Source organism: Saccopteryx leptura, chromosome 6, assembly GCF_036850995.1.
Source record: "Saccopteryx leptura isolate mSacLep1 chromosome 6, mSacLep1_pri_phased_curated, whole genome shotgun sequence".
NCBI classification, from domain to species: Eukaryota; Metazoa; Chordata; class Mammalia; order Chiroptera; family Emballonuridae; genus Saccopteryx; species Saccopteryx leptura.
The window spans coordinates 35,820,303-35,835,159 of NC_089508.1; the positions used below are offsets into that span (position 1 = coordinate 35,820,303).

General features: G+C 50.4%; 1 protein-coding gene across 1 annotated transcript; it reads left to right on the forward strand.

Moving 5' to 3' along the window:
• The first annotated feature begins 5,786 nt into the window (after positions 1–5,786).
• Positions 5,787–9,608, forward strand: GPX2 (glutathione peroxidase 2). Its single transcript, XM_066343074.1, has 2 exons — positions 5,787–6,113; positions 8,914–9,608. Exons 1-2 carry the CDS (start codon positions 5,892–5,894, stop codon positions 9,262–9,264), a joined length of 573 nt encoding a protein of 190 aa, XP_066199171.1. The 5' UTR covers positions 5,787–5,891; the 3' UTR covers positions 9,265–9,608.
• The last annotated feature ends 5,249 nt before the right edge of the window (positions 9,609–14,857 follow it).

Genomic DNA, 14,857 nt, shown 5'->3' on the forward strand with positions numbered 1-14,857 from the left:
GGAAAGTTCATGTTAAAGTTTAGCCCACTGACTAGGCCAAGTGGACTCCGTGGCTCTGTAGGGACATTTATTGACTGTTCCTGGGAACTCCACCTGGCTCCCGCAGGGGACGCACTTCATGCTGCATTTCCTGCTACCACTTCTACTGGCCAAAGTTTCTGTCTCCACTTAGGTAATGGAGGCTTGTTTTTAGGGAGCAGCCAGTTGAGAAATATGGGTTCCCACGTGCTGTAAACAGCTTAGGGGCAGGCGACAAAAACCAGAAAAGCTGGGCACTGCCTGGTGACTAATTCTCCAGCTTCTCGGCAGATCAGATTCTCAGCCCAGCTGCTGCCAGTCCTGCTAGGAGACAGTTCCCAATGGACACGTACCTGTGACAACAGTCTCCTATTTGCATTGTTACAGACATTTTTCTCTAAAATCCCAAAGCCAGGTAAAGCCTAATTGCCAGTTTTACTGATGGAGAAATACAGGCATTAGATAGATAGATAGATGATAGATAGATAGATAGATAGATAGATAGATAGATAGATAGACAGACAGTGATTTGTTGAGTTGGTGAGAGCTTAGAAGAATGAAGTGAAGCATTAGGTCTTTCTAGCTCCCACTGGCTTCCAAGGCCGTGTCCGTGAAAGCCTTCAGCAGGTCTCCAGATGTCCTACAATACACTGTCCTGGCTGGTGGCAAAAAAAAAAAAAAAAAAAAATCACTGGTGGCCTAGCTGGGTCTAGAGCCGTAGCAGCCTGGCTCCCCACACACTTCTCTGCACACTGCGGGGAATGACAGCCTTCTCTGCACACTGCGGGGAATGACCAGCCTTCTCTGCACACTGCGGGGAATGACAGCCTTCTCTGCACACTGCGGGGAATGACCAGCCTTCTCTGCACACTGCGGGGAATGACCAGCCTTCTCTGCACACTGCGGGGAATGACCAGCCTTCTCTGCACACTGCGGGAATGACCAGCCTTCTCTGCACACTGCGGGAATGACCAGCCTTCTCTGCACACTGCGGGGAATGACCAGCCTTCTCTGCACACTGCGGGGAATGACAGCCTTCTCTGCACACTGTGGGGAATGACCAGCCTTCTCTGCACACTGCGGGGAATGACAGCCTTCTCTGCACACTGGGGAATGACCAGCCTTCTCTGCACACTGCGGGGAATGACCAGCCTTCTCTGCACACTGCGGGGAATGACAGCCTTCTCTGCACACTGCGGGGAATGACAGCCTTCTCTGCACACTGGGGATGACCACACTTCTCTGCACACTGCGGGGAATGACCAGCCTTCTCTGCACACTGTGGGGAATGACCAGCCTTCTCTGCACACTGCGGGGAATGACCAGCCTTCTCTGCACACTGGGGATGACCAGCACAGCCCCTCTGGAAGGTCCTCAGGACTGAGCCTTTGTCCGAGAAGAGGAAGGTGTCCCTCATTCTCTCCTGAGTGTACCCACCTGCTGAGTGTCTGCTCTCACCCGTACCCCGGCCACTAATGACTGCATCCTCATGACACCCTGGGGAGGGGTTTCGGGTGAGGGAAGAATAAAGATAGAGAATATAGGAAATAAAGTCAGCTTAACCAAGCTGCTAACATTATTAATGCTATGAAAGTTGAGGCATAAGCAAAGACTCCATTCTTATTTCAACTAGTCTGGAAACATCACTTTTTAAAACTTCCTAGTCCTGTGTCAATGCCTGGATGTACATCTGGACCCCCAGGTGACCCTCTGAGGCCCACATCTCCATCCACCTGACACCCATTGTGCAGGCCACCAGGACTCAACCTGACCTCCTGGTCCCCATCGTCCAGACTGCCTGGCATCCATCATCCTGACTGCCTGACATCCGACTGATATCCGTTCTGGGCCAATCCCAGGACTAAGACTATAGGGCTGATTGTTTTCAAGAACATACTTTTAACTATAAGAATTTTACACTTTTCTTCTTTATAGCACTTCTGAGTTTTTGCCTAGCTGTGCTCCCAGTTTGCAAACTTCAAGACCCCTGAATAAATCTCTAATATTTATTCCTAGCAAGGCCTCAAGACTCTTTTTGTGTTTGCTCGACAGGGGTATTGAAGAGGAGATGGCACAGTGCCGGGGTGGGGGCACATGTGCTCGACAGGGGTATTGAAGAGGAGATGGCACAGTGCCGGGGCAGGGGCACATGTGCCCGACAGGGGTATTGAAGGGGAGGTGGCACAGTGCCGGGGCGGGGGCAGATGTGCCCGACAGGGGTATTGAAGAGGAGATGGCACAGTGCCGGGGCAGGGGCACATGTGCCCGACAGGGGTATTGAAGAGGAGGTGGCACAGTGCCGGGGCGGGGGCACATGTGCTCGACAGGGGTATTGAAGAGGAGATGGCACAGTGCCGGGGCGGGGGCACATGTGCCCGACAGGGGTATTGAAGAGGAGATGGCACAGTGCCAGGGCAGGTGTGCCCGACAGGGGTATTGAAGAGGAGATGGCACAGTGCCGGGGCGGGGACACATGTGCTCGACAGGGGTATTGGAGAGGAGATGGCACAGTGCCGGGGCGGGGGCAGATGTGCTCGACAGGGGTATTGAAGAGGAGATGGCACAGTGCCGGGGCAGGTGTGCCCGACAGGGGTATTGAAGAGGAGGTGGCACAGTGCCGGGGCGGGGGCAGATGTGCTCGACAGGGGTATTGAAGAGGAGATGGCACAGTGCCGGGGTGGGGCACATGTGCTCGACGGGGGTATTGAAGAGGAGATGGCACAGTGCCGGGGCGGGGGCGGATGTGCTCGACAGGGGTATTGGAGAGGAGATGGCACAGTGCCGGGGCAGAGGGCACATGTGCTCGATAGAGGTATTGAAGAGGAGATGGCACAGTGCCGGGGCAGAGGGCACATGTGCCCGACAGGGGTATGAAGAGGAGGTGGCACAGTGCCGGGGCAGGGGCACATGTGCCCGACAGGGGTATTGAAGGGGAGGTGGCACAGTGCCGGGGCGGGGGCAGATGTGCCCGACAGGGGTATTGAAGAGGAGATGGCACAGTGCCGGGGCAGGGGCACATGTGCCCGACAGGGGTATTGAAGAGGAGGTGGCACAGTGCCGGGGCGGGGGCACATGTGCCCGACAGGGGTATTGAAGAGGAGATGGCACAGTGCCGGGGCAGGGGCACATGTGCCCGACAGGGGTATTGAAGAGGAGGTGGCACAGTGCCGGGGCGGGGGCACATGTGCCCAACAGGGGTATTGAAGAGGAGATGGCACAGTGCCGGGGCGGGGGCAGATGTGCTCGACAGGGGTATTGAAGAGGAGATGGCACAGTGCCGGGGCGGGGGCACATGTGCTCGACAGGGGTATTGGAGAGGAGATGGCACAGTGCTGGGGCGGGGGCAGATGTGCTCGACAGGGGTATTGAAGAGGAGGTGGCACAGTGCTGGGGCAGAGGGCACATGTGCCCGACAGGGGTATTGAAGAGGAGATGGCACAGTGCCGGGGCGGGGGCAGATGTGCTCGACAGGGGTATTGAAGAGGAGATGGCACAGTGCCGGGGCGGGGGCACATGTGCCCAACAGGGGTATTGAAGAGGAGATGGCACAGTGCCGGGGCGGGGGCAGATGTGCTCGACAAGGGTATTGAAGAGGAGGTGGCACAGTGCCGGGGCGGGGGCACATGTGCTCGACAGGGGTATTGGAGAGGAGATGGCACAGTGCTGGGGCGGGGGCAGATGTGCTCGACAGGGGTATTGAAGAGGAGATGGCACAGTGCCGGGGCAGAGGGCACATGTGCTCGACAGGGGTATTGAAGAGGAGATGGCACAGTGCCGGGGCAGAGGGCACATGTGCCCAACAGGGGTATTGAAGAGGAGGTGGCACAGTGCCGGGGCGGGGGCACATGTGCTCGACAGGGGTATTGAAGAGGAGATGGCACAGTGCCGGGGCAGGTGTGCCCGACAGGGGTATTGAAGAGGAGGTGGCACAGTGCCGGGGCAGAGGGCACATGTGCCCGACAGGGGTATGAAGAGGAGGTGGCACAGTGCCGGGGCGGGGGCACATGTGCTCGACAGGGGTATTGAAGAGGAGATGGCACAGTGCCGGGGCAGAGGGCACATGTGCTCGACAGGGGTATTAAAGAGGAGATGGCACAGTGCCGGGGCAGAGGGCACATGTGCCCAACAGGGGTATTGAAGAGGAGGTGGCACAGTGCCGGGGCGGGGGCACATGTGCTCGACAGGGGTATTGAAGAGGAGATGGCACAGTGCCGGGGCAGGTGTGCCCGACAGGGGTATTGAAGAGGAGGTGGCACAGTGCCGGGGCAGAGGGCACATGTGCCCGACAGGGGTATGAAGAGGAGGTGGCACAGTGCCGGGGCAGAGGGCACATGTGCTCGACAGGGGTATTGGAGAGGAGATGGCACAGTGCCGGGGCAGAGGGCACATGTGCTCGACAGGGGTATTGAAGAGGAGATGGCACAGTGCCGGGGCGGGGGCACATGTGCTCGACAGGGGTATTGAAGAGGAGGTGGCACAGTGCCGGGGCGAGGGCACATGTGCTCGACAGGGGTATTGAAGAGGAGATGGCACAGTGCCGGGGCGGGGGCACATGTGCTCGACAGGGGTATTGAAGAGGAGGTGGCACAGTGCCGGGGCGGGGGCAGATGTGCTCGACAGGGGTATTGAAGAGGAGATGGCACAGTGCCGGGGCGGGGGAACGTGTGCTCGACAGGGGTATTGGAGAGGAGATGGCACAGTGCCGGGGCGGGGGCAGATGTGCTCTCGGGCACGAGGAACGTCACTCACTGAAAGACTGCAGCACAAACGCAACTTCCTCTCTTCAGCCTGGTGCAAGCTGAGGCGCCGAAAGCCGTTACTTGATAAAATCACGCACTGTTCCCCTAAGGGCCCCTCTGATTTTGTGGAAGGCAGCAGTCAAAGAGAAGACTGTGAACAGGAATATGTGTATTTCAGTTGTAGTCTGAGTCAAGGGGACACGCGCCCCGACTCTCTGCCTCATCTTCCAGATCTCGGCAGACCCTGACCTCTCCATTGCTCAGCACAGTGCAGAACCTGCCGGGCACTCGGCAGACCCTGACCTCTCCGTTGCACAGCACAGTGCAGAACCTGCCGGGCACTCGGCAGACCCTGACCTCTCCGTTGCACAGCACAGTGCAGAACCTGCCGGGCACTCGGCAGACCCTGACCTCTCCGTTGCACAGCACAGTGCAGAACCTGCCGGGCACTCGGCAGACCCTGACCTCTCCGTTGCTCAGCACAGTGCAGAACCTGCCGGGCACTCGGCAGACCCTGACCTCTCCGTTGCTCAGCACAGTGCAGAACCTGCCGGGCACTCGGCAGACCCTGACCTCTCCGTTGCTCAGCACAGTGCAGAACCTGCCGGGCACTTGGCAGACCCTGACCTCTCCGTTGCTCAGCACAGTGCAGAACTTGCCGGGCACTCGGCAGACCCTGACCTCTCCGTTGCACAGCACAATGCAGAACTTGCAGGGCACTCGGCAGGCCCCCAGTGGGCGTCTGTACCAAGTGAAAATAACTTGGGGCAAGCAGGAGGTAATCCTGTGTCCCTCCCTCCCTTTTTTCCTCCCGGGTGACCTTTGGGGTTCTGGTTTCCTACAAGTAGTGAATTATTCATGTCTGTTCATAGATATCAAATTGGCCCTTCCAAGGTTGCCAGCAGGGTGGGGCAGGGAGGTGGCTTTGTTCAGTCTGTCAATAGGAGGAGCAGCCTCCTTGTTTAAACAGCCCTTGCAGGTGGGTGCCTGTTTTTGCTAAGTCATCCTGGGGATGCTCAAAGCCCCATTGTGAGATCCTTCCTGTCCTTCCAGGCTCCTCCTCTCTCCCCACCCCTTTAATAGATCCTTAAGTGGGCTCAAGCCACTCTGCCAGGCTCGCCCTACACTTTCACCATGGCTTACATTGCCAAGTCCTTCTACGACCTTAGTGCTATCAGCCTGGATGGGGAGAAGGTAGATTTCAATACATTCCGAGGCAGGGCAGTGCTAATTGAGAACGTAGCATCGCTCTGAGGCACAACCACTCGGGACTTCACCCAGCTCAACGAGCTGCAATGCCGCTTTCCCAGGCGCCTGGTGGTTCTTGGCTTCCCTTGCAACCAATTTGGACATCAGGTGAGGGGTCCCTTGCATTGCATTCAAGGAGTTGGGTTGTCTGGTAGGCTAAGGGGAGGGGAGAATGACTATGTATGTTAGAGTGTCTGGAATCGTGGGGTATGTTTGTTACTCCAGGTCTCTAGTACATGTGACTACCAAGGGAAAGTAGATGATTGTAACTGTGATTAAAGACTGAGGGTGTGGATTTTTACTGTTTATTGTCTCCCCACTATACTCCATGAGGGCTGGTACCAGGTCTGTTTTTCTCTCCGTTGTGTCATCAGTGGCTAGGGTATAAAAGGCATTCATTAGTTATTTGCTAAATGAATGAATGGAGGAAATAAAAGATCAAGAATCAAATGAGGATTGAACTGAATCAGGAGACCTTAGCCCTAACTAGCGTTAGTTCTGCTATTTAATGGCTCTGTGCCATAGGAAGAGTCATTAAATTTTTCTGTTTTGGTTTCCTCATCTGTACACTGGGGATAATGCCACTTCCTTATAGGATTATCGTTAGGCTCTGAGGATAAGGATAAGATATCCTAAAGTAATCTGAAAAATATAAAGTAATATGCAAATGCAAGCAACTTTATTATTCAGATTGAAGAATTTTGTTTATGTGTTTTAAATCAGCCAAGTGGAGGGTGAACTTGGGGAGGAGCGAAGGTGTGCTGTATGCATGTTACCACCTGCCCCTCTCTGTCTCTGATGAAAGGGTCAAGTCGTTACACATCTTCAAGTTATCTTTCAGGGATTCTTTTTATTTTCACTTATTATTTTAACAGCACAAGCAGACAGAATGTCCTCAACTGAACTCTCTAAGTATAACCCCCTTAGTTCAACTCCTAGTGGCATGAAGACGAGGAAGAGATGAGCAGAGATACAGGCAGGAAGGCTGACGTATCATTAGCTATGACAAACATGAGCCCCAGCCACTACAGCTCTGTTCCTTCCCTCTCTCAGTCTGTTTCTAGGCTTGGCCAAAGCAGGAGCGACGGAAAAGGCAAAACCTCTTTTAGAGGTGTCTCTCTGGCCCCAGAGGTGCCCCCAGTCTTACACCCTCACTTCAGGCTAGCTGGTTGCTGGAGGGAGTCCATAACCTGCCAGTAGCCAGACAGCCGTTTGCATTAGAGATAAGAAGTCTAATAGAGATCAGCTCTGGGCTCAAGATGTCATGACGACCTAGAACTGACTGTACTAATTGGTTCTAGTAGGTTACAGGCAGGAAATTTGTCCCAGAGGGAGACATCTGACTCTTAGACGTGGAAGGGGGGTGGGTGGAAAATAAGGGTTTCTGTGGGCCTTTTTAGGGATGTCATGGGTGTGGAATGTGAGTGGGGACAGATAGGCGATGGCAGTGGGAGGGAAGAGACGGGTTAGAAGTTCTGGCGAAAGCTTTTATCACTGCGCAGGGTGAAGGAGAGGGGGGTGGCTTTCATCCCTGCGCAGGGTGAAGGAGAGGGGGTGGCTTTCATCCCTGTGCAGGGTGAACGAGAGGGGGTGGCTTTCATCCCCGTGCAGGGTGAAGGAGAGGGGGTGGCTTTCATCCCTGCGCAGGGTGAAGGAGAGGGGGTGGCTTTCATCCCTGCGCAGGGTGAAGGAGAGGGGCGGGCTTTCATCCCTGCGCAGGGTGAAGGAGAGGGGGTGGCTTTCATCCCTGCGCAGGGTGAAGGAGAGGGGCTGGCTTTCATCCCTGCGCAGGGTGAAGGAGAGGGGCTGGCTTTCATCCCTGCGCAGGGTGAAGGAGAGGGGGTGGCTTTCATCCCTGCGCAGGGTGAAGGAGAGGGGCTGGCTTTCATCCCTGCGCAGGGTGAAGGAGAGGGGGTGGCTTTCATCCCTGTGCAGGGTGAAGGAGAGGGGCCGGCTTTCATCACTGCGCAGGGTGAACGAGAGGGGCGGGCTTTCATCCCTGCGCAGGGTGAACGAGAGGGGCCGGAGTCCTGGGAGAGCAGTCTGGAAGGGAAAGGAGTGATCATCACACATTCACAACCTTGAGCTCTCAAGCACTTAATTCCCCTAACCCTCTTTGCCTGGCTTACTCCAGAACCTGAAAACCCTCTGTCCTATTTAATTCATTCCCGTTAGTCACTAAGTGATAACATTCTGGATACATTCGCTGATGTCTCTCATTTTGTCTTGTGGCACCTGAAAACCAGACTTCCTTGGATGGGGGTCTTCCTTCATCAAAGCTTCTTCCTAGTTGCACTTCAGATGTAGGACAAGACAGGATAAAAAAGCAAGACGCCATAAATCCGTTCTCCTAAGCCTCAGTTTCACCCTTTGTTTGAGGAGCTGGGTAGGGCGGAGGGAAAGGGCTCAACACTCACCTGTAATTAGAAGCCACAGAGGCAGGACCACGGCAGCGGGGAAGGCAAGGTGGTAACAGGACGAGTGTGTAGGGCTGTGTGGGGAGGTACGTCGGAGGGCTGTAGGTTCAGTATGACCTGAACGCCCTTTCCATTCTACAGCCCTGAACTTAAGGTTTCTTGAAGCTTCAGACAGATACCCTAGAACTGCTCAGGGTAGACTGGAGAGAGAAGCAGCAGTTCAGAAACACTAAATCTTTCCATATAGGAACAGCAGAGTGAGGAACTGCAAAAACTTTCAGAAATGGCCCAGCAAAACATCAATAGCTGTGAGAGGGAAAACTCCAGCCGGAGGGCAAAGCAGATGACAGGAAGAAAAGAAACAAAGAGGAAAAAATACATAGAAAAGAATGATCCTGGGAAGAGAGTACAGCAAGTGAAAATTTTGCAGGTTGTGGACCCTTCGTTTCCCCCTTCCTTCTTCCATGCTCTTTGTCTTTTTCCTCCCCCAGGAGAACTGTCAGAATGAGGAGATCCTGAACAGTCTCAAGTATGTCCGCCCTGGGGGTGGATTCCAGCCCACCTTTACCCTTGTCCAAAAGTGTGAGGTGAATGGTCAGAACGAGCATCCTGTCTTCGCCTACCTGAAGGACAAGCTCCCCTACCCTTATGATGACCCATTTTCTCTCATGACCGATCCCAAGTTCATCATTTGGAGCCCAGTGCGCCGCTCAGATGTGGCCTGGAACTTCGAGAAGTTCCTGATCGGGCCGGAGGGGGAGCCCTTCCGCCGCTACAGCCGCACCTTCCCCACCGTCAACATCGAGCCCGACATCAAGCGCCTCCTCAAAGTTGCCATATAGACACGAGCTGCTCAGCACGCAGATCTCCTACTTCATCCAGCCCCCGAGTGTCTTTCCTTAGGATTCAGTGTGTCCTCCGGAGACACTGCTGGACCTAAGCTTTCCCTTGAGGTCGGTCTCCTTCACTGATGAGAGAGAGCCTTGCCTTCCGGTTTGCCTGTTTCCCTTTTCTCTCCAACCTTCTGGTTGGCGATTCAATTTGGGTCTCCAAGACGGGAGGGCTCTGGGCCTTCACAGAATGATGACACCTTCCTAAACCCGTCTGGACTGGGTGGTGTCTGAGACGTGTGAAAAGCCCTAAGCCAGCCTGCGAGCTCAATCCAATAAAGGGCAGGTGTGGACACAGCCAGGTTCTCCTTGTCTTCTTCCTTGACAGGGTCGAGGAACGGTACCGATTGCAGGTGGGACAGAGAAGCTGGCAGCACACCAAGGCTGGGGCGGGGGGCTCTGATCAAGGGGACACCCTAATGACTGTCTGGAAGGTCTGCGGAGGCCGGTTGCAGTCACAGGAAAGGAAATTGCATTATGATTCTTTCGCTCTACTCCAGAACTGCGGGGAGGAGGTGCTAATGAGGGGTAATGAGGAAGGAAGGAAAGACAATGGGCCCTTTGGTTGAGAGTGCTAAGGTTAATTAGAGGATTCCAGTCAGGAAGATGTGGGCAGTGGGCCAATTAAATATTACCTGCACCTTGAGAATTTCCTGAGAAGTCAATCTGGTGAACTTTGACTAGGAGCAGGGCACGGAGGGTACAGTTACTGGCAGACCAAGGGCACGTCATCATTTCCTGATCACCTTGCCCAGCGACACGACTTTGATCCTTTGTTGGACCAACTTTCTCACCTTTACAAAGTTCGCGGTGCACCCTTATCTCCCTCAGACTCGCATATTCACCAACTCAGGCACAGGGCAAACAAGTCCAGGCATAAACGACTGGTTTCATTTCCTCTTCCATGAGGGTGGGGATGGGAGAAGGCGTCCTTTCACAGACTGCCAGCCCGCCAGCGTGATAGCTATTCGGTGACAACAGAGTTCTGCCAAGTGGCTTCGTGAGGACAGTGCCCACGACTCCTCACCTAGTACAGGCATACTCAAAACACGTCACCGCCCAAGGCCAGGTCCTAGCATATTCTGGAAAAGACATCTGCTGCAAGGCCACTGCCCTGTCACTTTGCCCCACAGACCTCTTCCTAGAAACTTATTTCACCTTTCCTTCTTTGACCACTAGATGGAATATTTTTCCTCTTTATTGAAGCCCTGAAGCAGTGGTAGTCAACCTGGTCCCTACCGCCCACTAGTTGGCGTTCCAGCTTTCATGGTGGGCAGTAGCGGAACAACCAAAGTATAAATAAAAGGATAGATTTAACTATAGTAAGTTGTTTTATAAAGATTTATTCTGCCAAACAGCAAAAATCCGACATAAAGTACTTGGGAAGTAATTATTATTATATGCTTTAACTTGCTGTAACTCTGCTTTATAAATTTTATAAAGTAAAGTTACTTCCCTACTTTAAAAATCACCATTACTGTGGGACCGGTGGGCGGTTAGAAAATTTTACTGCTAACAGAGATACAAAAGTGGGCGGTAGGTATAAAAAGGTTGACTACCCCTGCCCTGAAGGAACAATTCTCAAAACTGAACACACTGCTTGAAAACCCTAATACTGAGGGGGATAGCCTATGATGTTTCCATAACTATTTTCCAAGCACTTGCATCATCTAAGAAGCAAATGTGGAACAAGGCTAAGGATCCCCACTGTCTGACCTTCAACCAAAGCTATGTCATTGACGGTGCTTTATTTCAAAAGGGTCTTCTGAGTGTTAGTTATAGTGGGAATCCCCTTGCATCCTTCTGCAGGGCCTTCTGCTAAATTAAGGTTGCTCTTAACTTGACTCTTGAAAACTCAAGCCTTGCAAGATTCCTGCTCTTAAAAGCAACATTGGGGTATGGATTTTTTTTTTGGGGGGGGGCAGGACCAAGCACTGATTTTAGAGCCATAACCAGAGACAGATTGCTTCCCCGAAGAAATGAGATACAGATTCATGTTGGATGCTAAAATTTGTTCATCATCTTGATAGTGCTATAGCTGTTAGTTATAGCCAGTAATAGTCAGCCACCCTGAATGTTAGCATTAAGCTGAAGGCAATTTAGGGCCTGAGATGCCAGTACAATGTGTTGGGTCTTACCCATGAGGCTCAAGTTGAAAGAAGTATTTAGGGATCCCAAAGGAATGGGAATTATAAGTGATTTTGCAGAGAGAATCAGAAAGGACCATAATGCTAGGAAGACAACTCCTCATTTGTGCAGGAAAAATGCTCTTTGCCAACACAATAAACTAAAAAAATAAAGATTATACTTAAAAAGAAAAGAAAGATGATGCTTCTTGCTTCAGAAGGGCCAGGCCAGTTTGGCTCAGAAAGGAACAGGGAAGGCAGGATCAGAGGAACTTGGTCTATAAGGACACTTTGTTTTACTAAATCTTTAGTTATGCTGTTGATAAAAAGAGAATTGAGGAATTGTTTCCTCAATTTCTTATCTTGTTTGATCACCTTTCACATCCTCAGAAGTATCACCTTATGGTCATAAACAGACAAAGCAAAGCTACCTCATGGTCATAAACAGACAAAGCAAAGCTACCTCATGGTCATAAACAGACAAAGGAAAGCTTAATATGATCACCCATTTTCCTAGATCAAGAAAATCTTTTAGTCAAATTTCCCCAGGGTACTCAAGAAGTAGGAAGAAGTCTCATAAAAAAGCATTCCCAGAAGTGCTGAGGTAATGCTACTCAATTTAGAAGAGAGACAGAGAAAATTATTTCTGAGGGCTCTTACAAAAATACAGCTTGGATGAAGTGATTTTAGAAGATTGGCACATAGATTGAAATGATTATTATTGCCACGTCTAGGTTCCCACATCTATTTGTCCTTAGTTTAAGTTAGCCAAACTCTAATTGTTTTCTTGTAGTCAGCATTACAACTATTATTCAAACTACCACGTACTAGACTCATATACTACGTAAGTACTTTATATAGGTTACATTAGTTTAATCTTCATACTTACCCTGTGAGGAATTTTTATCTATTTTTTATTGTTCACTTTTAGAGAGAGAGAGAGAGAGAGAGGGAGGGAGAGAGAGAGAAAGTATTCACTTGTTCTTCCACTTAGTTGTGCACTCATTGGTTGCTTCACGTATGTGCTCTGACGGGATTGAACCCGCAACCTTGGTGTGTCTGGATGACGCTCTAAGATAACTGGCCAGGGCCTTTTATCTCTATTTAAAGAGAAGGTAATTGAGTAAGACACCTGCCAAGGACAAAGGGCTCTAGAGTAGCAGAGCTGAAAGTTAAAACTCAGGTCAGCCTGACTCAAAGGCCCCTACTCTTAACCATGACAACACTGCTTCCTTCTATCTCAGAGTTTCTCCATAAAGACCACTGAGAGATACCTATACATCACACCGTACAGCCTAAAAACCCTTCACTTTTATCATTTGATTTAAAAACTCCATGAAGGAGGCATGATTATTTCTGTTTTTCCATTGAAGAAACCGAGGTACAGATAGAATAAGGGACTTGCCTAATATCCCACCCTGAGCAGGTGGCAAAGCTAATTATAGACCCAGTTTTCTGATTTCCTTTCTCCCCAATCATAGTATGTCTCACAATAGAAACATGTACTACAGTAAAAAAAATATATACATTTTAAAACTGAGAGCCTCAAATTAAGTAACTTAACCTTGCCCAGAAAAGAATGAAACTGAAAGGATTCTTGCTACTCTGAAATAAGGGAACATAATGATAACTTAAGCACCAAACCATATCTGGTTCTGCACAGGCTATATCATATGTCAATGAATTAGTATTGGGAGAACCCAGAACCATTTGAGAATGACAGAGCTAGTTAGAATATCACAACAAACATGCTGAGATCATTGAACTTCAAGAGCCGAACCAGGCAGACTCCAGATCTGTACCTCAACGAGCAAGTAGAGAAAGAACGAGGTGTCAGGACAAGCCCACGTCCCAATTACACCAACAGGTGAAGTCTTTCTTTTTTAAAGTTGATTTTAGACACACACACACACACAGAAGCATTCATTTGTTGTTCTACTTAGTTGTCCACTTTCCATATGTGCCCTAACCTGGGGATCGAGCCCACAACCTTAGTTCTGAGATGATGCTCTAACCAGATGAACTAACCAGCCAGGGCGCAGGTGAAATCTTTTCCTTGTATTTCAGGGTGGGAAGGTAAAAGGATTGATGCTTTTTGTCTGGTTCCTCTTTATTTACACAGAAAAATAGAGACTCAGTAGAACTGGATTCAAAAGGTCTTTATTCTTTTAGATCCAGAGAAAATGTATAGAAGATAAAAAAAAGAAAGAATCACAAGATGTAGCACAATGTTGGTAAATGACAATAAAATACAAGGATAGGATGTTTTGTTTTATTTTTGCACTTGTGAGCATTTAATGAACTTCCCTCCATGAGGCTTCAGGCTACCAGGACACAGCTCCTCTTCCACCCCAACACCCTTAATCTTCTCCTCAGCGCTTCTGCTCAAGAATTTGGCCTTCACCACGACAGGCTGCTTTGGGAGCTTTACCGTCCCCAGAACTTTGTAGTGGCCCAATCTCACCAGCACAATGACAGGGCAGCACAGTCTTGTTCTGGGCAGCATCTACCCATGTCTGCTCACTGACAGAGTCAAGGCTGACAGCTGGACATGAGCTCTGGTTCCTCTTTAAGTGGTAATGCCCCATACCATCTGGGTGATATTGTTGGAGCTGATCCTGGGATAATGCAAGCCACCAGCATTAGCTCGGCCTCCTCGGCGCTTCCTATGCTTGCCAAAGCGCTGTGGCCATGGCTCATGTGGCCCGAAGTTTCCGGGTCTTTCTCAGTCTGCATGGCATGTCAGTGGCCAAGATGCAAGAGCAGGATCTTATGTTTTAAATTATTATAGATTACATAGTCCAAAATAGATAGATAATTATACATTCTGCAATGGGTGAAGACATCAGTAAAGACATATAGAATCGTACTCTCGAGCTCCAAATGACTAAGTTGGAAGCATTCTAACTCCAAGAAGGGACGATTTGGAGGATATAATGGGCTTAGGGCTGCTATTTAAAGTAATGAAGCATTTTCTCTGCTTTCTGCATTCACTTCACCAAATGATTTCCTCAGCAGGTCAGACATAGACTTGCAGAAAGTGGAAAACATTTTCCAGGAATAAAACAACTGATTTCTAAGGAGCAGCTGAATTAACTTTTCTAAATAACAAATCTTGGTCTGACATGCCTAGATTTCTCAAGAGTCATCACTGATACTCTCAACCTCTCCTAATCTCAACAGACCCTTATACTTCATGTGTACTGAACACTCCTGTTGAGAGGGAGTCACTGTACTAGCTGTGTGACCCTGAGGAAGCTACTTAACTTCTTGTGCCTTAGTGTCTTTGGCTCTAAAATCAGAATAATAGTACCAACCTCATGGAGTTGTGAATGAGGATTATATAAGTGCTTAAAAAGGCCTTGGTACATAGTAAGCACTCAATAAACCTCAGCCATTATTATTCCTGTTATTCAACA